The sequence below is a fragment of the Engystomops pustulosus genome, chromosome 6, assembly GCF_040894005.1.
Source record: "Engystomops pustulosus chromosome 6, aEngPut4.maternal, whole genome shotgun sequence".
Taxonomy (NCBI): Eukaryota; Metazoa; Chordata; class Amphibia; order Anura; family Leptodactylidae; genus Engystomops; species Engystomops pustulosus.
Genome location: NC_092416.1, coordinates 180,016,099 through 180,040,944, shown reverse-complemented (window position 1 = coordinate 180,040,944; position 24,846 = coordinate 180,016,099). Strand labels below are relative to the sequence as shown.

Below are 24,846 nucleotides of genomic sequence, written 5' to 3'. Positions count from 1 at the left end.
CTATAATACTGCCCCCTATGTACAGGAATATAACTACTATAATACTGCCCCCTATGTACAAGAATATAACTACTATAATACTGCCCCTATGTACAGGAATATAACTACTATAATACTGCCCCTAAGTACAAGAATATAACTACTATAATACTGCCCCCTATGTACAGGAATATAACTACTATAATACTGCCCCCTATGTACAGGAATATAACTACTATAATACTGCCCCTATGTACAGGAATATAACTACTATAATACTGCCCCTATGTACAGGAATATAACTACTATAATACTGCCCCTATGTACAGGAATATAACTACTATAATTCTGTCCCCTATGTACAAGAATATAACTACTATAATACTGCCCCCCTATGTACAGGAATATAACTACTATAATACTGTCCCCTATGAACAGGAATATAACTACTATAATACTGCCCCCTATGTACAAGAATATAACTACTATAATACTGCCCCTATGTACAAGAATATAACTACTATAATACTGCCACCTATGTACAAGATTATAACTACTATAATACTGCCCCCTATGTACAGGAATATAACTACTATAATACTGCTCCCCATGTACAAGAATATAACTACTATAATACTGCCCCCTATGTACAAGAATATAACTACTATAATACTGTCCCCTATGTACAGGAATATAACTACTATAATACTGTCCCCTATGTACAGGAATATAACTACTATAATACTGTCCCCTATGTACAGGAATATAACTACTATAATACTGTCCCCTATGTACAAGAATATAACCACTATAATACTGTCCCCTATGTACAAGAATATAACTACTATAATACTGCCCCCTATGTACAGGAATATAACTACTATAATACTGCCCCCTATGTACAAGAATATAACTACTATAATACTGCCCCCTATGTACAGGAATATAACTACTATAATACTGTACCCTATGTACAAGAATATAACCACTATAATACTGCCCCCTATGTACAGGAATATAACTACTATAATACTGCCCCCTATGTACAAGAATATAACTACTATAATACTGCCCCCTATGTACAGGAATATAACTACTATAATACTGCCCCCTATGTACAAGAATATAACTACTATAATACTGCCCCCTATGTACAGGAATATAACTACTATAATACTGCCCCTATGTACAGGAATATAACTACTATAATACTGCCCCCTATGTACAGGAATATAACTACTATAATACTGCCTCCTATGTACAGGAATATAACTACTGTAATACTGCCCCCTATGTACAGGAATATAACTACTATAATACTGCCCCTATGTACAAGAATATAACTACTATAATACTGCCCCCTATGTACAGGAATATAACTACTATAATACTGCCCCCTATGTACAAGAATATAACTACTATAATACTGCCCCCTATGTACAAGAATATAACTACTATAATACTGCCCCTATGTACAAGAATATAACTACTATAATACTGCCCCCTATGTACAGGAATATAACTACTATAATACTGCCCCCTATGTACAGGAATATAACTACTATAATACTGCCCCCTATGTACAGGAATATAACTACTATAATACTGCCCCTATGTACAAGAATATAACTACTATAATACTGCCCCCTATGTACAAGAATATAACTACTATAATACTGCCCCCTATGTACAAGAATATAACTACTATAATACTGCCCCCTATGTACAGGAATATAACTACTATGATAGAAAGGTGTCAGGAGACAGGACATGGCAGCTCGCTGTGTGTGGGGGGTGTAGTCATAGAGCGGTCAAGGTCCTGTGTATATCTTCATGTTCTTGTACGTGCACATTGACCCCCCCTCCCCTGTGCCTGTATGTAATGTATAAAATATGCATGTAGATATAATTACCCATCATGTAAGATGCCCCCACAAGCCCATGCTCGCCGCCAGGGAGTCCTTACATCTCACGGAATTTGCTGCAGTAGTGACCCCCATCTTAAAATCCCATTGAAAATAATTTTTGCTGTAATATTTGTTTGGAATTTGTTAATCGCTGCAGGGAGTGACAGTGATGGGTTTGATTTGTACTAGACGGAAAAATGAAGGCAATTTCCTAAGGGAAGATACCGGCAGATTTGCGAGTGTGTATGTGATATGTATACCGTACATCTCGCCCTGCAGGAGGAGGAGGGAGGCACACGTGCTTAAAGGGGATGTCCACTTTCGGAAAATAATTGATTTGGTTTGTGTAAGGAAAGGTTGTGCAATTTTCCAATATACTTTCTGTATTAATTCCACAAGGTATTCTAGATCTCTGCTTGCTGTACTGCTATAGAAAGCTTCTACGTTTACTATCTGTGGATATAAACCTGTCCATCGTCATGTGATGGACACACAGGCGCAGGAGCCATTAGTATCACAGAGAGTCATCAGTCAATAATGTCCCCACACGGCGCCACCTGCCGAAAGTGATCCAACACACTAGTAGCCAATCAGTGGCCCAGACATTAGTGGCATCTAGTACCTCACAGATGATGATCTGTTACATCTTCATCATGACTTCACTCTAATCACTGTCGAATTTGCCATCAAATGTATTCAGCTCTGTGAAGTACATCTCCACACTGCGCCCCTAAAAATTCCAAAATCACATTCAGTATAATGTCAACTGTATAACACTGCTCCTAAATAATAATCACCCATCACAACACCTCTGACCTCACTGTCCCCCCACTGCGTGGCCCTCATTCATTAGGTTCATGTGATCCTAACTGTCCATGACCAATGTACCTTTCAGGACCTCAGGATAAGTCTTCATGAATACAAGTTTAAGGTCCTGGAAGGATAGTTGGGGATCACATGACGCATCATCTCCAGCCATTTTATGGACCGGAATGGCAGATGATGTAGAAAAAGACATTTTTTGGACCACAACATTTCTAAAAAGTGATGTTGAATGATTGCGCAACACCCCCCCCCCCGCCCCCCCCCCACACACACACACAATCATTTAAAGGCAGGGCTCACATTAGGATGTAACATTACCAATAATGGTTATCATTGTAAAATATATGTCACTACTTACAAATCTCATCTGTATCTAGTGATGCGTTTGCAATTTATTTTAAAACACACAATACACGATGTGAGGGCGGCCGCAATAACATATTGGGGGAATTTATTAACGCACTTGCGCCACAATTCAGGTAGTCTTACACCTCCAAAAATTTGTCTACACATTTATCAAGGCTCATAGACCTTTATTTGGAAGTTTTCTGACCTTTTTTTGGAAGGGGCGTGGCTTGTGGGAAATCGTCAATGCACCCAAAATTATGGCGAACACAGGTAAGACCAACTACAAGTAGGACCTGACATGCTTATGCAGCACCAGAATTCATCATCATAGGGATAAATCTGGAGAAGCAAAAGAATAGTGTTTCCTCGCTAGAGACTGGCGGAACCTTAGACACATTGTTACATCCCCCTCATTGTGTCCTATGATTAATATATGCAACCCCATTAGAGCCCCTTACTAATTTTTTTTATATTTAAAGTCACTCTAAATTATTTTTTATATTCCCCCAATTTTCTTATAAACAGCCCCCTTCTAACTAATTTATATACAGCCGTACCCCAACCCCTAATGAAATTATATGTAGTATTTTCTAATTTATTTATATATACATTCCCCACTAATTCATTTATATACAGCCCTCCACTAATTTAATTAAAGATCTCAATATACAGACCCCCCCCCCCCGAATTAAATTACATATTGTTCCTATAGTTTAATTAAAATTTGGTACCAATAGTCATTAACATGTCTAATTCTATACTGCTCCCTCCTATTTTATTTGTATACAGCTAGAGCTGCCATCAGGGGGAGTCAACTGTGACTGCAGTAAGAGGCCCGGACAGGAGAGGGGCCCTGGAGTTACAGATACTCCCCCTACCCTTCCCAAATGGTAACAGCTTTATACACTGCAGTGCATAGGAGAGATGAGTAATGTTGCACAATGTTCCCATCCATCTGTCTGCGGGATTATTGCCGGGGTATAGCCATTATAGCCCTTCCGCTGCTGTGTACAGACACCCCCTATTATTATTTTTTTTAATTAAGTATCAACTTCCAAATTCTGGTATCATTGCAACCCTAGATGGGACCCACCTGTACTGAACAGTAATACATTTAGTTACATCAGTCTCCATGAGAAGTATAAATGGATAGTTTTATTGTTATCCCTTAACCATAGGATAGGGATCGGACTGCTGGGACCCCCAGGGTCACAAGTACAGGGGGGGCCATCCTCACTTATTGCCCCTTTGCTAGAGATCGGACCCCTATCATGTACAGGCAGTCCCCGGGTCACATACAAGATAGGGTCCGTAGGTTTGTACTTAAGTTGAATTTGTATGTAAGTCGAAACTGTATATTTTATAATGGTAGATCCAGACAAAAAAAATTTTTTGTCCCAGTGACAATTGGAGTTTCTAATTTTTTTGCTGTATTTGGACCAAGGATTATTAATAAAGCTTCATTACAAACCCCTTACAGCTGATCATTGCAGTCTGGGACTATAGTAACATCCAGAGAGGTCACCAGAGGGCACAGGGGGCAGAGGGGTCCGTCTGTAACTAGGGGCCGTCTGTAAGTCGGGTGTCCTTAACTAGGGGACTGTCTGTATCAGGAAGCCTCATGCTGATACTAAGTAAAAATGATGGTAAGTCGTCTGACCGGAGGGCCTCCTTATAGAATCGGGGTTTTATTTCTTTTGTACCTATACCTATAGAGAGAGTGTGAACTGAGCCTGAAATGTGTGATACATCAGCCCCGAGAATCAGTGGTGTAATCCTCCTCCAGCACCAACCACAATGGAAACCGTGTATCAGAATTGGGAATCAGTTACATTGGAACATCCTGTTTTCTTCTTGTATTTAATAGTAAATATCCCCCTCCGACCCCAAATCCTCCTGGAATTTCCTCTTCCTGGCGCTTGTCATCTTCTTCACCCTCCTTGGACAATCCTGTAGGTGACAGACTATGATCCTGTACATCTGCTGGCTCCCACCTGGAGCGACGTGACGCTAATGACACTAATATCTCTTCAAATAAACCGCCGGCACATTCTTCCCTCATTGATTTGTGGTTAAAATTACTGAAAGAGTAATTGTCCCTCCGTGTGTCTGCGCTGGTGATGGGGGGGGGGGGGGTCCTGACAAATCACCCACAGCCCCTTCCCTATGTTTTCATGCACTCTGCCTGGTATTAGACGACAAGGGTCGCCCTGCCCCCTCCTTTCTCACCCATTTTTCAGGGTTGTGAATGAATTGTCTTGTGTTTTGGTGCTAGGAAAAAGTTTAACAAGAGAATCGACTTGTCCTCCCCTCCTTTCCAGACAATAAGGGGGCAGGCGGGTTACCAATAGCTGTGTGTGGGCCTAAAGTCGCTCTGATTATCAGAATTAACCCCTCCTAGGCCCGTAGCACCCTGTTATCCTATCAGTGACCAGGGCCTATAACTGCGATACCTTTTACCCCCATGTCAGGATCACAAAAAGAGTAGGGGTCCTCGAAACATAACAACATACCAAATCCAACCCCCGCATAGATATAGGTCATAAAGAAAAAGTACAAGTGCACCAGAAAGCATGGCCACACCCCCAGTGCACCAAAACACTCATTTACATAAAGATACAAATGTTACAATTTTCTATAATATCACAGAACACTGGAAAACCTATTCCAGAATTGATAACTTATTTTGATGGATTCTGTCCATCATTGGGTGAAGGGACATTGCTGGGTAGTAATACAATGCAACACAACTTTATTGATCCCCTGGGGGGGGGGGAAATAGTTTTGTACATAGTGTGCTGTCAATTGTTACACAGTTACAGACCGATTGAACAATATAAACACTGGCAGCATGGAAAGAAGAAATAAGTGCACCAGAGATTTGGCCCCGCCTCTAGTGCACCGTGAAGCCGGTTTGGCATAAAGATGACGAGAGAATAGGAAAGGTTATTATGTGTCACGCCCTGGGATTTGGGAGCTGGTAGACTCCACATAATTCACATAATGTCCCTATGACAACCCTGATGTTCTGGATGATATTCATAGGAATTCCCACACGACCCCATGATATGGAAACAGGCCGCGTCCAAGCTGGTCTGGGGTCAGGGAGGAGGGTGAAAGCACCCCAGACAGTGACAAGTGATCGGTAAGAAAAACTAACCCGCTGTCATGTGGCTTCACACATCTGACACTTCTTATATATTTATATCATTCAAAATTCTGCAGGTCCGGTCACCTAAGGTCATAGCAGTGGAAATATTACAGGCGGAGAATAATCCGAGGAGCCGTTCCTCTCTGTCCGTAATTCTCTCCCTATCCCTCCAGCCTGCCCTTTGTCCGTCCTGTTCCTCCTCTAAATCCTTCCGTGGCCAAGGAAGAAATGAAATCCAGACCTTTGTGGTTTCGCTGACATTTGAACACAGCGCTAACAAGTCGCTGAGCATCAGGTTGACATTTTTCCGTCCATCTTGCGGTTGGAACACAGGCTCAGTGCAGACCGCCGAACACACGGCCCGGCTCAGAGCTAATTACTACATATTGTATTATTCAGGGAGGGGAGATAAAGGCAGATACATATTCATCTTATACTGATAGAGGTTATCAAGATTCTGATAATACATCTACTATAATACTGACCCCTATGTGCAAGAATATAACTGCTATAATACTACCCCCTATGTACAAGAATATAACTACTATAATACTGCCCCCTATGTACAAGAATATAACTACTATAATACTGCCCCCTATGTACAAGAATATAACTACTATAATACTGCCCCCTATGTACAGGAATATAACTACTATAATACTGCCCCCTATGTACAGGAATATAACTACTATAATACTGCCCCCTATGCACAAGAATATAACTACTATAATACTGACCTCTATGTACAGGAATATAACTACTATAATACTGCCCCCTATGTACAGGAATATAACTACTATAATACTGCCCCCTATGTACAGGAATATAACTACTATAATACTGCCCCCTATGTACAAGAATATAACTACTATAATACTGCCCCCTATGTACAAGAATATAACCACTATAATACTGCCCCCTATGTACAATAATATAACTACTATAATACTGCCCCCTATGTACAAGAATATAACTACTATAATACTGCCCTCTATGTACAGGAATATAACTACTATAATACTGCCCCCTATGTACAGGAATATAACTACTATAATACTGCCCCCTATGTACAGGAATATAACTACTATAATACTGCCCCCTATGTACAAGAATATAACTACTATAATACTGCCCCCTATGTACAAGAATATAACTACTATAATACTGCTCCATATGTACAAGAATATAACTACTGTAATACTGCCCCCTATGTACAAGAATATAACTACTATAATACTGCCCCTATGTACAAGAATATAACTACTATAATACTGCCCTCTATGTACAGGAATATAACTACTATAATACTGCCCCCTATGTACAAGAATATAACTACTATAATACTGCCCCCTATGTACAGGAATATAACTACTATAATACTGCTCCTATGTACAAGAATATAACTACTATAATACTGCCCCCTATGTACAAGAATATAACTACTATAATACTGCCCCCTATGTACAGGAATATAACTACTATAATACTGCCCCCCATGTACAGGAATATAACTACTATAATACTGCCCCCTATGTACAAGAATATAACTACTATAATACTGCCCCCTATGTACAAGAATATAACTGCTATAACACTGCCACCTATGTACAAGAATATACCTACTATAATACTGCCCCCTATGTACAAGAATATACCTACTATAATACTGCCCCCTATGTACAAGAATATAACTACTATAATACTGCCCCCTATGTACAGGAATATAACTACTATAATACTGCCCCCTATGTAGAGGAATATAACTACTATAATACTGCCTATGTACAAGAATAAAACTACTATAATACTGCCCCCTATGTACAAGAATATAACTACTATAATACCGCCCCCTATGTACAAGAATATAACTACTATAATACTGCCCATTATGTACAGGAATATAACTACTATAATACTGCCCCCTATGTACAGGAATATAACTACTATAACACTGCCCCCTATGTACAGGAATATAACTACTATAATACTGCCCCCTATGTACAGGAATATAACTACTATAATACTGCCCCCTATGTACAAGAATATAACTACTATAATACTGCCCCCTATGTACAGGAATATAACTACTATAATACTGCCCCCTATGTACAGGAATATAACTACTATAATACTGCCCCCTATGCACAAGAATATAACTACTATAATACTGACCTCTATGTACAGGAATATAACTACTATAATACTGCCCCCTATGTACAGGAATATAACTACTATAATACTGCCCCCTATGTACAGGAATATAACTACTATAATACTGCCCCCTATGTACAAGAATATAACTACTATAATACTGCCCCCTATGTACAAGAATATAACCACTATAATACTGCCCCCTATGTACAATAATATAACTACTATAATACTGCCCCCTATGTACAAGAATATAACTACTATAATACTGCCCTCTATGTACAGGAATATAACTACTATAATACTGCCCCCTATGTACAGGAATATAACTACTGTAATACTGCCCCCTATGTACAGGAATATAACTACTATAATACTGCCCCCTATGTACAAGAATATAACTACTATAATACTGCCCCCTATGTACAAGAATATAACTACTATAATACTGCTCCATATGTACAAGAATATAACTACTGTAATACTGCCCCCTATGTACAAGAATATAACTACTATAATACTGCCCCCTATGTACAGGAATATAACTACTATAATACTGCTCCTATGTACAAGAATATAACTACTATAATACTGCCCCCTATGTACAAGAATATAACTACTATAATACTGCCCCCTATGTACAGGAATATAACTACTATAATACTGCCCCCCATGTACAGGAATATAACTACTATAATACTGCCCCCTATGTACAAGAATATAACTACTATAATACTGCCCCCTATGTACAAGAATATAACTGCTATAACACTGCCACCTATGTACAAGAATATACCTACTATAATACTGCCCCCTATGTACAAGAATATACCTACTATAATACTGCCCCCTATGTACAAGAATATAACTACTATAATACTGCCCCCTATGTACAGGAATATAACTACTATAATACTGCCCCCTATGTAGAGGAATATAACTACTATAATACTGCCTATGTACAAGAATAAAACTACTATAATACTGCCCCCTATGTACAAGAATATAACTACTATAATACCGCCCCCTATGTACAAGAATATAACTACTATAATACTGCCCATTATGTACAGGAATATAACTACTATAATACTGCCCATTATGTACAGGAATATAACTACTATAATACTGCCCCCTATGTACAGGAATATAACTACTATAACACTGCCCCCTATGTACAGGAATATAACTACTATAATACTGCCCCCTATGTACAGGAATATAACTACTATAATACTGCCCCCTATGTACAAGAATATAATTACTATAATACTGCCCCCTATGTACAAGAATATAACTACTATAATACTGCCCCCTATGTACAGGAATATAACTACTATAATACTGCCCCCTATGTACAGGAATACAACTACTATAATACTGCCCCCTATGTACAAGAATATAACTACTATAATACTGCCCCTATGTACAAGAATATAACTACTATAATACTGCCCCTTATGTACAAGAATATAACTACTATAATACTGTCCCCTATGTACAGGAATATAACTACTATAATACTGTCCCCTATGTACAGGAATATAACTACTATAATACTGCCCCCTATGTACAGGAATATAACTACTATAATACTGCCCCCTATGTACATGAATATAACTACTATAATACTGCCCCCTATGTACAAGAATATAACTACTATAATACTGGCCCCTATGTACAAGAATATAACTACTATAATACTGCCCCTATATACAAGAATATAACTACTGTAATACTGCCCCCTGTGTACAAGAATATAACCACTATAATACTGCCCCTATATACAAGAATATAACTACTATAATACTGCCCCCTATGTACAGGAATATAACTACTATAATACTGCCCCCTATGTACAAGAATATAACTACTATAATACTGCCCCCTATGTACAAGAATATAACTACTATAATACTGCCCCTATGTACAAGAATATAACTACTATAATACTGCCCCCTATGTACAAGAATATAACTACTATAATACTGCCCCTATGTACAAGAATATAACTACTATAATACTGCCACCTATGTACAGGAATATAACTACTATAATACTGCCCCCTATGTACAAGAATATAACTACTATAATACTGCCCCTATGTACAAGAATATAACTACTATAATACTGCCCCCTATGTACAAGAATATAACTACTATAATTCTGTCCCCTATGTACAGGAATATAACTACTATAATACTGCCCCCTATGTACAGGAAAATAACTACTATAATACTGCCCCCTATGTACAAGAATATACCTACTATAATACTGCCCCCTATGTACAAGAATATAACTACTATAATACTGCGCCCTATGTACAAGAATATAACTACTATAATACTGCCCCTATGTACAAGAATATAACTACTATAATACTGCCCCCTATGTACAAGAATATAACTACTATAATACTGCCCCTATATACAAGAATATAACTACTATAATACTGCCCCCTGTGTACAAGAATATAACTACTATAATACTGCCCCTATATACAAGAATATAACTACTATAATACTGCCCCCTATGTACAGGAATATAACTACTATAATACTGCCCCCTATGTACAAGAATATAACTACTATAATACTGCCCCCTATGTACAAGAATATAACTACTATAATACTGCCCCTATATACAAGAATATAACTACTATAATACTGCCCCCTATGTACAGGAATATAACTACTATAATACTGCCCCCTATGTACAAGAATATAACTACTATAATACTGCCCCCTATGTACAAGAATATAACTACTATAATACTGCCCCTATATACAAGAATATAACTACTATAATACTGGCCCCTATGTACAAGAATATAACTACTATAATACTGCCCCTATATACAAGAATATAACTACTATAATACTGCCCCCTGTGTACAAGAATATAACCACTATAATACTGCCCCTATATACAAGAATATAACTACTATAATACTGCCCCCTATGTACAGGAATATAACTACTATAATACTGCCCCCTATGTACAAGAATATAACTACTATAATACTGCCCCCTATGTACAAGAATATAACTACTATAATACTGCCCCTATGTACAAGAATATAACTACTATAATACTGCCCCCTATGTACAAGAATATAACTACTATAATACTGCCCCCTATGTACAAGAATATAACTACTATAATACTGCCCCTATGTACAAGAATATAACTACTATAATACTGCCCCCTATGTACAAGAATATAACTACTATAATACTGCCCCCTATGTACAAGAATATAACTACTATAATACTGCCCCTATATACAAGAATATAACTACTATAATACTGCCCCCTGTGTACAAGAATATAACCACTATAATACTGCCCCTATATACAAGAATATAACTACTATAATACTGCCCCCCTATGTACAGGAATATAACTTCTATAATACTGCCCCCTATGTACAAGAATATAACTACCATAATACTGCCCCCTATGTACAAGAATATAACTACTATAATACTGCCTCTATGTACAAGAATATAACTACTATAATACTGCCCCCTATGTACAAGAATATAACTACTATAATACTGCCCGCTATGTACAGGAATATAACTACTATAATACTGCCCCCTATGTACAGGAATATAACTACTATAATACTGCCCCCTATGTACAGGAATATAACTACTATAATACTGCCCCCTATGTACAAGAATATAACTACTATAATACTGCCCCCTATGTACAGGAATATAACTACTATAATACTGCTCCCTATGTACAAGAATATAACTACTATAATACTGCTCCTATGTACAGGAATACAACTACTATAATACTGCCCCTATGTACAAGAATATAACTACTATAATACTGCCCCCTATGTACAAGAATATAACTACTATAATACTGCCCCCTATGTACAAGAATATAACTACTATAATACTGCCCCCTATGTACAGGAATATAACTACTATAATACTGCTCCTATGTACAGGAATACAACTACTATAATACTGCCCCTATGTACAAGAATATTACTACTATTATACTGCCCCCTATGTACAGGAATATAACTACTATAATACTGCCCTCTATGTACAAGAATATAACTACTATAATACTGCCCCTATGTACAGGAATACAACTACTATAATACTGCCCCTATGTACAGGAATATTACTACTATTATACTGCCCCCTATGTACAAGAATATAACTACTATAATACTGCCCTCTATGTACAAGAATATAACTACTATAATACTGCCCCTATGTACAAGAATATAACTACTATAATACTGCCCCTATGTACAAGAATATAACTACTATAATACTGCCCGCTATGTACAGGAATATAACTACTATAATACTGCCCCCTATGTACAAGAATATCACTACTATAATACTGCCCCCTATGTACAGGAATATAACTACTATAATACTGCCCCCTATGTACAGTGATATAACTGCAGTAATATAAGATGTAGTACCCTGTGTGAGCAGTAGTGGGTACAGTAGATATTATTGGGGTGCCCCAGCAGTACATATGACTCGTTACTCCGCCGGCCGCTCCTGACTTTGTGCTGAGCTTGTGCCAGATCTGCAGTCCAGTAACAGAGAGTTTCGCAGCTATTAAATGAACGATTGTGACCTTGGAGCCTGGAGCAGGACGGGCACTTGGGAAAATCGCTGGATGTAACACTTAGCTCATATCCTCTTTACCAACAGATGCCACGTTTAACCCTTCCATTCCCAGCAGCACCAAATGCTGTTGTTATGTCTCAAGTCCATAAACACAGTGATGAGGCGACTGTGCGGAGTGATGGGCATCACCCCCCCCCCACGCTGTTACCTAGGAAGATTAGGAGACGACTGCTTTACTTGACACCCCTCGAAGTTTACCTACAATGACTCTCCATGGTCGCCCAATGTGATTATGGGGTTGTGGCCTCTTGGATGTGAACAGAAGAAATGTAACAAATGGTCATTGTACAAGCAGCAGGGAACCTGGGGACATCAAAACAAAAGAAAGTTCTGTGTGTTCCTTGTTGAAATCCCGAAAGTCGAAGTCGAACCAAAAATGTAATGTAAATGTAATATTGTTAGTGTGATGTATAAGGATATAGTGTGAAGTGATGGCCACAGTATACGGCTCCCCTCAGCAAATCCTTCTCTATCCACATGCCGAGCCCACGAGTCACCATACTAGTAGACAAAGCACAATATCATGTTATTATACTCCTATTCTAACATAATGTTAGGACCGGCGCTAAAAAAAAACAATACATAATCACTCAAAATACAAGAAAAATACAAGAAAATGCATTTCTAAGTGGTGACCGATGAAAACTACAGTGGATCCTACAAAAAACAAGACATAAGGTGGAAAATCATCCATAGAATGTGCAGGATTGTAGGACAATGTATCGCTTTCGGAATGTGGATGAAAAATATACAAACTTGCTCCCTCCTGAAGTCCTAATTAGGCCTAACTTTTTGTCGGTGGCTGGAGACTAGCTACTATGTCTCCCATACACTGCACACAGAAAGGAGGGAAGAATCTTTATACAATATCTTATAACATAACTCCTTCCACAAGCATCAGCAAGATAATACTATAGGCCATAATACAGAAGTAAAGCTCTTGGGGTGACAAAGAACACGGAGCATCTGTCTGTTATAGTATCTAATCCATCAATCAGAAGTATCAGCTGGATCATTAAGGACAACTGTAGAGAAGTCCTTTCCTTTGCTTATGTGAGTAAAGCACTTAGGGTGTGATAGAAACTTCCTATTTTCACTAGCAGTCTTTGTCTGTTACTTCAGAGGTACAGTAACGGACAGAGGATGCAGGAGATAATGAGAAGTTTCTATCTCGTCCCAAGTGCTCTACTCACATCAGCAGGGGAAAGTTCTGCTCTATAATGTGCTATGTGATACTACTGAGTGATGGATGGTTGGTACAGTATTAGCAGGATCCTATAGTAACAGACAGAGGATGCAGGAGATAATGAGAAGTTTCTATCTCGTCCCATGTGCTCTACTCACATCAGCAGGGGAAAGAACTTCTCTATAATGTGCTATGTGATACTACTGAGTGATGGATGGTTGGTACAGTATTAGCAGGATCCTATAGTAACAGACAGGGGATGCAGGAGATAATGAGAAGTTTCTATCTCGTCCCAAGTGCTCTACTCACATCAGCAGGGGAAAGTTCTGCTCTATAATGTGCTATGTGATACTACTGAGTGATGGATGGTTGGTACAGTATTAGCAGGATCCTATAGTAACAGACAGGGGATGCAGGAGATAATGAGAAGTTTCTATCTCGTCCCAAGTGCTCTACTCACATCAGCAGGGGAAAGAACTTCTCTATAATGTGCTATGTGATACTACTGAGTGATTGATGGTTGGTACAGTATTAGCAGGATCCTATAGTAACAGACAGGGGATGCAGGAGATAATGAGAAGTTTCTATCTCGTCCCAAGTGCTCTACTCACATCAGCAGGGGAAAGAACTTCTCTATAATGTGCTATGTGATACTACTGAGTGATTGATGGTTGGTACAGTATTAGCAGGATCCTATAGTAACAGACAGGGGATGCAGGAGATAATGAGAAGTTTCTATCTCGTCCCATGTGCTCTACTCACATCAGCAGGGGAAAGTTCTGCTCTATAATGTGCTATGTGATACTACTGAGTGATGGATGGTTGGTACAGTATTAGCAGGATCCTATAGTAACAGACAGAGGATGCAGGAGATAATGAGAAGTTTCTATCTCGTCCCATGTGCTCTACTCACATCAGCAGGGGAAAGTTCTGCTCTATAATGTGCTATGTGATACTACTGAGTGATGGATGGTTGGTACAGTATTAGCAGGATCCTATAGTAACAGACAGAGGGTGCAGGAGATAATGAGAAGTTTCTATCTCGTCCCATGTGCTCTACTCACATCAGCAGGGGAAAGAACTTCTCTATAATGTGCTATGTGATACTACTGAGTGATGGATGGTTGGTACAGTATTAGCAGGATCCTATAGTAACAGACAGAGGATGCAGGAGATAATGAGAAGTTTCTATCTCGTCCCATGTGCTCTACTCACATCAGCAGGGGAAAGTTCTGCTCTATAATGCGCTATGTGATGCTACTTATAGATTGTTGGTTGGTGCAGTAGTAGCAGGATCATTTATGAGACTGTAGAATACTTATAGGCAAGTCGTTATGCTTGCTGATATGAGTAAATCACTTAGGGTGAGATAGAAACTTCTCTCCAGCAGTCTCTGTCAGTGCCCCTCTTTGCTCGCTCATGGCCTACCCCCAGATATCTCTCTGTACACTTCTATACAACATGATTCCCCTGTGACTCCTGTCTATCATTCTCGAAAGACAGATACACCAGAGATTTCATCGCTCAGTGAAGGAGGGGGGAGAAGGAAAGGAGTCTGATCCGTGGAGGAGGAAGCATTTTCCTCTGATTGTTTCTTGCACTCACTCCTCCAGCTGATTTATGGAGTATTTGTTGAATAGTTTCATTTAAGGGATGAATATCAATCAGTCAGTTCAATGTCACTTATAGGAAAACTCTTTTAACCCTTTTTGAGTTTGTAGTTTTTTTTTAAAGATTTTTCATGATCTATTCGCTCTTCCTTTGCTGGGGAATCCCCGCGTCACTTCAATAGCCCAGAGAAAGGGGGATGAATCCCTGTTTTGCCCCTAATTCCCCTTCTCCTTATTAAGAAGCCATTAGCACAACCCCCTTAATTGATCCATATTCTCCACACTTGGGTAGAGCAGCACCTCGGAGCGTTCCTTCACGGTAAATCAGGCGAGCGGCGGCGCTGAATGCTGCAGCCTTGTGCTCCCGGGCAGCCCATACACAAGGGAGGCCGCCAGGACAAGACATATTTATGACGCTCTTTATTCCTCACACAACACTTGAATGGACGCCAGGATCTCAAGCAGGTTCTCAGCCGCACAGCGAGCCGGGAGCGAGCCGGGTAAATACCACCGTGCCAGCCCCATTGTGCACACATGAGAAAGACCCTGTTATCCTGATATATTCCATAATCTACGGCCACAGACCTTTGTTGCCGGTGGTCTCTCCAACATTGTTACCATGGAGCCCCTAGAACACAACCAAAAGTATCTCATCACCGGAGAGACATCAACATGAGAAGACGGGAGGAGAAGCATAATAACCTGTATCACTATACAAATATATCTATCATATCTATCTATCTATTTATCTATCTATCTATCTATCTATCTATCTATCTATCTATCTATCTATCTATCTCATATATATATCTATCTATCTATCTCATATCTATCTATCTATCTATCTCATATCTATCTATCTATCTCATATCTATCTATCTCCTATCTATCTATCTATCTATCTCATATCTATCTCATATCTATCTATCTCCTATCTATCTATCTATCTTTCTACCTATCTATATCATATCTATCTATCTCATATCTATCATATCTATCTCATATCTATCATATCTATCTATCTATCTATCATATCTATCTATCTATCGATCTCATATCTATCTATCTATCTCATATCTATCTATCTCCTATCTATCTATCTATCTATCTATCTATCTATCTATCTATCTATCTTTCTACCTATCTATATCATATCTATCTATCTCATATCTATCTCATATCTATCATATATATCTCATATCTATCATATCTATCTATCTATCATATCTATCTATCGATCTCATATCTATCTATCGATCTCATATCTATCTATCTCATATCTATCATATCTATCTATCTATCGATCTCATATCTATCTATCTATTGATCTCATATCTATCTATCTCATATCTATCATATCTATCTATCTATCGATCTCATATCTATCTATCTATCGATCTCATATCTATCTATCTATCGATCTCATATCTATCTATCTATCATATCTATCTATCTATCTATCTCATATCTATCTCATATCTATCAATCTATCTATCTATCTATCTATCTATCTATCTATATATCTCCTATCTATCCATCTATCTATCTATCTCATATCTATCCATCTATCTATCTATCTCATATCTATCTATCCATCTATCTATCTATCTATCTATCTCCTATCTATCTATCTATCTATCTCATATCTATCTATCTATCTATCTCATATCTAAACATCTCATATCTATCCATCTCATATCTATCTATCTCATATCTATCTATCTCATATCTATCATATCTATCTCATATCTATCTATCTATCTCATATCTATCTATCTATATCTCATATCTATCTATCTCCTATCTATCTATCTCCTATCTATCTATCTCCTATCTATCTATCTCATATCTATCTATCTCATATCTATCTCATATCTATCTATCTTATATCTATCTATCTATCTATCTCCTATCTATCTCCTATCTATCTATCTCCTATCTATCTCCTATCTATCTATCTCCTATCTATCTATCTCCTATCTATCTCATATCTATCTATCTCATATCTATCTATCTCATATCTATCTATCTCATATCTATCTATCTTATATCTATCTATCTTATATCTATCTATCTCATATCTATCTATCTCATATCTATCTATCTATCTCATATCTATCTATCTATCTATCTATCTCATATCTATCTATCTATCTATCTCATATCTATCTATCTATCTATCTATCTATCTCATATCTATCTATCTATCTATCTATCTATCTATCTCATATCTATCTATCTATCTCATATCTATCTATCTCCTATCTGTCTATCTATCTATCTATCTGTCTATCTATCTATCTATCTGTCTATCTATCATATCTATCTATCTATCTATCTATCTATCTATCTATCTATCTATCTCATATCTATCTCATATCTATCTCATATCTATCTCATATCTATCTCATATCTATCATATCTATCTCATATCTATCATATCTATCTATCTATCTATCTCATATCTATCTATCTATCTCATATCTATCTATCTCATATCTATCTATCTCATATCTATCTATCTCATATCTATCTATCTATCTATCTCATATCTATCTCATATCTATCTATCTATCTCATATCTATCTATCTATCTATCTATCTATCTATCTCATATCTATCTATCTCATATCTATCTATCTCATATCTATCTATCTATCTATCTCCTATCTATCTATCTATCTATCTATCTATCTATCTATCGATCTATCTATCTCATATCTATCTATCTCATATCTATCTATCTATCTCCTATCTATCTATCTATCTATCTATCTATCTATCTATCTATCTATCTCATATCTATCTATCTATCTCATATCTATCTATCTATCTCATATCTATCTATCTCCTATCTATCTCATATCTATCTATCTCATATCTATCTCATATCTATCTATCTATCTCATATCTATCTATCTCATATCTATCTATCTATCTATCTATCTCATATCTATCTATCTATCTATCTATCTATCTATCTATCTATCTAATATCTATCTATATTTATCTTTCTGTATTTCTGTCTACTTCATACATATCTACAACAGGAAAGTCCAAGCAGCACACATACAAACAAATAGAAAAACGGGTACAAGATACCCAGGACTGAGCTCCAGGTCCTCCAGCGATAAATTCAAAATGATGAAGAGCACTCCTGTGCAAGAAATGTAGTCCTCTTTATTCCATAAGTACCATATAGATATAACCGTGCACACAGCGCAACTACTTGTTAGGTATAATAAAGATAACAAATGAATATAGTACAGTCACTACGGGTGCAAATGGCAAGACCTGTGGTGGTTCTGCCTCGGAGCTGCAGCGTCCTCCTGGGATCTGGTCTTGATTGAATTCCTTTAATTAGCGTTTTTAATATAGGACAACACGTTTCTTGGGCGGATCGTCCCCTTCATCAGGTCCAACAGATACAATCAGGGATGGGGATATACCCAAAGATCTCCCACATTCAGCTCTCTGGGTTACAGCGAGCAAAAAGAACTGTCCGGGAGCGAACCCTAAGAACTTTTTAGGAGATCCTAAAATTAGGTAAATGTAACCTCAGTTGAAAATGTCACACTACAGATTACACCCACTCGTTACTTACCTGGATAAACACTTTGGGGGGCATTTATAATAGCCGGCTCTCGGTGCGCCGATGTGTTATAAAGGCCCCGCCCACCCACCATGGGAAATAGATTGAGAGCCTTAGACGTCTGGCGTAGAAGCACTGATAAATCTTCCCCTTTGTTCCCCTCTTCCACCCCTTACGCATCAGGAGAGTCTCACATGAGTACTGTATCATCTCTGCCTGCAGGGGGCAGTATAACAATCCTTCTCACTGTGTTCTGTGCCCTTCATCATCAGAAGGGGCTATAAACCGTTCTGTGCTCCCCTCCGTGGTATAGTCCATCAGCTGTAAGTGACAGAGGTGCCCAAATCCATGTCATGTTTACCACACTGATATCAAATGACGCTAAGTGGCAAGGTTTCTTAGGTAGGTATCACTAACCAATAACATAATATTCACTGACTTGTCCATACTGGGTGATTTGGGAAACAGATCTGTAAATTATAACACATGCAAAGGGACTCTTTCCCCTTCCGCAGCCATTATAATATACTGGCAGAATGTTTTCAAATTTCAAATGCTTTTGCTATTTCTGAGAAATTCTCATTGTGATCCGTATGCTAATGAGGCAGTTGGTGCACCTGAAGCACAGCTTGTACTGCCTGGACCACCTGTGTTTTTTTCAGATAAAAAGGTAATTCGGCTTGGGGTCACCCAGAAAGGGAGGGGATTGAGGCAGGAATAGGCGTGCTCTGTGTGCTGAGACAATGCCTCAGATACACCAACTCATTAGCATACGGATTCGAGCAGGAATATCTTTTAAACGGAATAATGGACACAAATAACAAAAGATTGATTTTAATGCTTGTTGGATGGGTTAGACTCACTTTAATGAATAGAGCAAATTAATTGATCATCAGGAAGTGTGACCACCTCTATAAAAGCAGAAGGGAAAACCTTGGCTATGACTTTAAAGAGTCAAATGTTATTGCTCAGCGAGAACTCCCATTTGTTCATGTTACTGCACCGTCATGAAACTAACCCAACTAAGTTTTACCAATTTTATGGGGGGGTTATTAATGAAGGAATCACAGCATTAATTATGGGGCACCCTGCACTCGGTATAGACCCCCCCCCCCATTGTCCATGGCTTGCAATAAATTGGAATTCCCTTATATTTCATCATTCTCTTCAAGGGGGCGCCCCAGCACACGCCTAAATTGCTCCCACAATGCAGTGCAGTTAATACAAGTAATGCAGTGCACCTGGAAGGAGGCTCGCAACACTCAACGCCCGTCTGATGGGCTCCTTGGCACGAGAAACCTTTGTATCCTAAAAGGACAAGCATGTGTTACAGTCATCTCCAGCCCGTGCCTCGAAGTCGCTGTCTTTCCCTATTTATCTTACGCTTTTTCCACTGAAGTGAGGCTTGAAATATTCTTCTGAGTAATATTCATCGTTCCCAGATCCCAGGCGAGGGGGGATTTTGTCTTCCCCTCCCTTCCTATAATTCTCTCTCTTTTTCCACACAAGCGACTGTTCTCGCAGATTTGTGGAAGGAGAGGGGGGTGTAGATGCTTGACGGATATTAAAATACGAAATCATAAGACACCAGTAAAAGCCGCGCAAAACAGCGGGGTGCGCGTAGCGTGGAGATTAGGATGGGAGAGCAAGAAAATCCCGAAACTAAGGTCTCAGAGTAACAACTGACTCTATCGTCATCGTTTAAAATAACCGACTTTACCAGTCATCGTTTAAAATAGCCGACTTTACCGGTCATCGTTTAAAATAACCGGCTTTACCGGTCATCGTTTAAAATAACCGACTTTACCGGTCATCGTTTAAAATAACCGACTTTACCGGTCATCGTTTAAAATAACCGACTTTACCAGTTATTGTTTAAAATAACCGACTTTACCGGTCATCGTTTAAAATAACCGACTTTACCGGTCATCGTTTAAAATAACCGACTTTACCTGTCATCGTTTAAAATAACCGACTTTACCGGTCATCGTTTAAAATAACCGACTTTACCAGTTATTGTTTAAAATAACCGACTTTACCGGTCATCGTTTAAAATAACCGACTTTACCAGTTATTGTTTAAAATAACCGACTTTACCGGTCATCGTTTAAAATAACCGACTTTACCGGTCATCGTTTAAAATATCCGACTTTACCGGTCATCGTTTAAAATAACCGACTTTACCGGTCATCGTTTAAAATAACCGACTTTACCGGTCATCGTTTAAAATAACCGACTTTACCGGTCATCGTTTAAAATCACCGACTTTACCGGTCATCGTTTAAAATCACCGCCTTTACCGGTCATTGTTTAAAATCACCGACTTTACCGGTCATCGTTTAAAATAACCGACTTTACCGGTCATCGTTTAAAATAACCGACTTTACCGGTCATCGTTTAAAATATCCGACTTTACCGGTCATCGTTTAAAATAACCGACTTTACCGGTCATCGTTTAAAATAACCGACTTTACCGGTCATCGTTTAAAATAACCGACTTTACCGGTCATCGTTTAAAATATCCGACTTTACCGGTCATCGTTTAAAATAACCGACTTTACCGGTCATCGTTTAAAATAACCGACTTTACCGGTCATCGTTTAAAATAACCGACTTTACCGGTCATCGTTTAAAATAACCGACTTTACCGGTCATCGTTTAAAATAACCGACTTTACCGGTCATCGTTTAAAATAACCGACTTTACCGGTCATCGTTTAAAATAACCGACTTTACCGGTCATCGTTTAAAATAACCGACTTTACCGGTCATCGTTTAAAAAAACCGACTTTACCGGTCATCGTTTAAAATAACCGACTTTAACAGTTATTAACAAGCACAATAATTGGCTCGACTTTTGATAAAACATGAAGCCACACCTACTTTTCCTAAAGCCATTGATCAGTAGAATCCATATTTCCTAATAGGATAATCCCTCTCCTGCAGCTGCCTTCTGCAGAGTAGTCACAGGCCAGGCCCCCAGAAAGCTTCCTGAAGAGGTCACATGTGTAATGTGTAGCCTAATCTGACATCAGCCAAGAAACGGGGCCTGGCCCAGCTGTGGAGGGAGGTGCAAGTCCAAAAAGGCTAGAGGGAGACTCTGCATCTACTGGATTATGAAGGGGATCCCTGAGTTTTTGGGATACCCCCTCAGTATATTCGTTGTTCCGTTATAACCCGATATCGGGACTGGAGAAGGAGCAGCTCTGCAATTTCTGTGCGAGTCTCACAAACTTTCCCAGGAGCTGAGCTCCTCCAGCCGTGGAATTGTAGTAATAGAGCGCGAAATTACAACCGGACGCAAACGTGGCCAGGCCGGGGAATGTGGAGGGAGGAATGTAACACTCACAGGACCGGTCCAATACTCTCCTGGAGAGGCTGATGATGATGGACCAGCACCTCCCATATGACCTGACATGCCACATGCAAGGGTCCAAGATAATAATCATCACACCACACCTAAAGAATAGAAAGCAAGAGCTGCAGTAACTGCTGACACTTATATATCAGCAGGTGGGACCATGCAGACTGCAGCCAGTGTTATGTATTGTCCCTGATGAGATGTGTAATCAGACCTCACACTGCTGTGCTCTGTGCTCTCTGCAGCTAGTGTTATGTATTATCCCTGGAGAGATGTGTAATCATACCTCACACTGCTGTGCTCTGTGCTCTCTGCAGCCAGTGTTATGTATTGTCCCTGATGAGATGTGTAATCAGACACTGCTGTGCTCTGTGCTCTCTGCAGCCAGTGTTATGTATTGTCCCCGGAGAGATGTGTAATCATCCCTCACACTGCTGTGCTCTGTGCTCTCTGCAGCCAGTGTTATGTATTGTCCCTGGAGAGATGTGTAATCAGACCTCACACTGCTGTGCTCTGTGCTCTCTGCAGCCAGTGTTATTTATTGTCCCTGGAGAGATGTGTAATCAGACCTCACACTGCTGTGCTCTGTGCTCTCTGCAGCCAGTGTTATGTATTGTCCCTGGAGAGATGTGTAATCAGACCTCACACTGCTGTGCCCTGTGCTCTCTGCAGCCAGTGTTATGTATTGTCCCTAGAGAGATGTGTAATCAGACCTCACACTGCTGTGCTCTGTGCTCCCTGCAGCCAGTGTTATGTACTGTCCCTGGAGAGATGTGTAATCAGACCTCACACTGCTGTGCTCTGTGCGCTCTGCAGCCTGTGTTATGTATTGTCCCTGGAGAGATGTGTAATCAGACCTCACACTGCTGTGCTCTGTGCTCTTTGCAGCCAGTGTTATGTACCATCTCTGGAGAGATGTGTAATCAGACCTCACACTGCTGTGCTCTGTGCTCTCTGCAGCCAGTGTTATGTATTGTCCCTGGAGAGATGTGTAATCAGACCTCACACTGCTGTGCTCTGTGCTCTCTGCAGCCAGTGTTATGTACCATCTCTGCAGAGATGTGTAATCAGACCTTTGTGTATGTTGTTAGTAGCAGCAGGATTGTGACTTGTACTGCCATAGTATTCTTTCATAGCGAAGAGGGAAGGGAAGGGAAGGCCCTTGTAAAGTAGTTCAGTGCAGAGAGCTGAGAGCACAGCAGTGTGAGGACCCCCGCCCCCAGTGCACTTCTCTCCCCCAGTAGATGTGTAACACTGTATATGATCTATAGGGATGATAACTCTGCCTTTCTTCTCTCCCTGCAGCCATGATGGTGGTTATAGTCCTGCTCCTCATCGCTATAGTAGTCGTCGCTGTCTGGCCATCCAAGTGACCGGCGGAGCAAGACCCGACATCTCCAGTACCAAGTACAAGGGCTCCCGGTGCTGTGTCCTGGCGGTCCGGTAAGAGGCTGCAGACACGGACTGTTCTTCCACGGGGGTCACAGCAATGGACGGACTCATTAACCCTCTCATACACCGCCTCTTCTTTTCTACACTCACCCCATAAGCCAATCACAATAAAGCAGTTTTATAAGAGCTTCTCATTTGGGATTTCCAAGACCGTCTGTTATTTTGGCTTCACCACATCAAGTTCTAAAGAAATCTGGCAATGATTGGGTTACAGTCCCCCCCTCCCCCGCACTACAATAACTCCAGTACATTGCAGAATAATGTATACGAAGTGTATATAAATATTCACAGATGCTCCGGGCCCGCGCCCACCCAATACCAGACCTGCCTGACCCAGGTACCTGAAACCAGCTGTGCTCCAACCTCCCAGCACATCCCCATTATCCCGAGAAGAGGGGGGAAGCGCTTATACCTGTGTCCCCCAACTAACACCCCGACACATCATTCATCTTCACATTGTATTACTCATCCTTTACTCCAGAGCTGCACTCACTATACTGCTGTACATACATGACATTACTTATCCTGTACTGATCCTGAGTTACATCCTGTATTATACTCCAGAGCTGCACTCACTATTCTGCTGCTGGTGCAGTCACTGTGTACA

The 24,846-nt window shown here is 39.4% G+C and overlaps 1 protein-coding gene across 2 annotated transcripts in view; it reads left to right on the top strand.

The window, feature by feature from the left end:
• STX8 (syntaxin 8) overlaps positions 1-24,373 on the top strand; it is a 134,409-nt gene extending 110,036 nt beyond the window's left edge. For both annotated transcript variants that reach the window (XM_072113726.1, XM_072113727.1), the window contains one exon: positions 24,093-24,373. In XM_072113726.1, the coding sequence (XP_071969827.1) occupies positions 24,093-24,160 (68 nt within the window). In that variant the 3' untranslated portion in view covers positions 24,161-24,373. The remainder of the gene's footprint in view (positions 1-24,092) is intronic.
• The last annotated feature ends 473 nt before the right edge of the window (positions 24,374-24,846 follow it).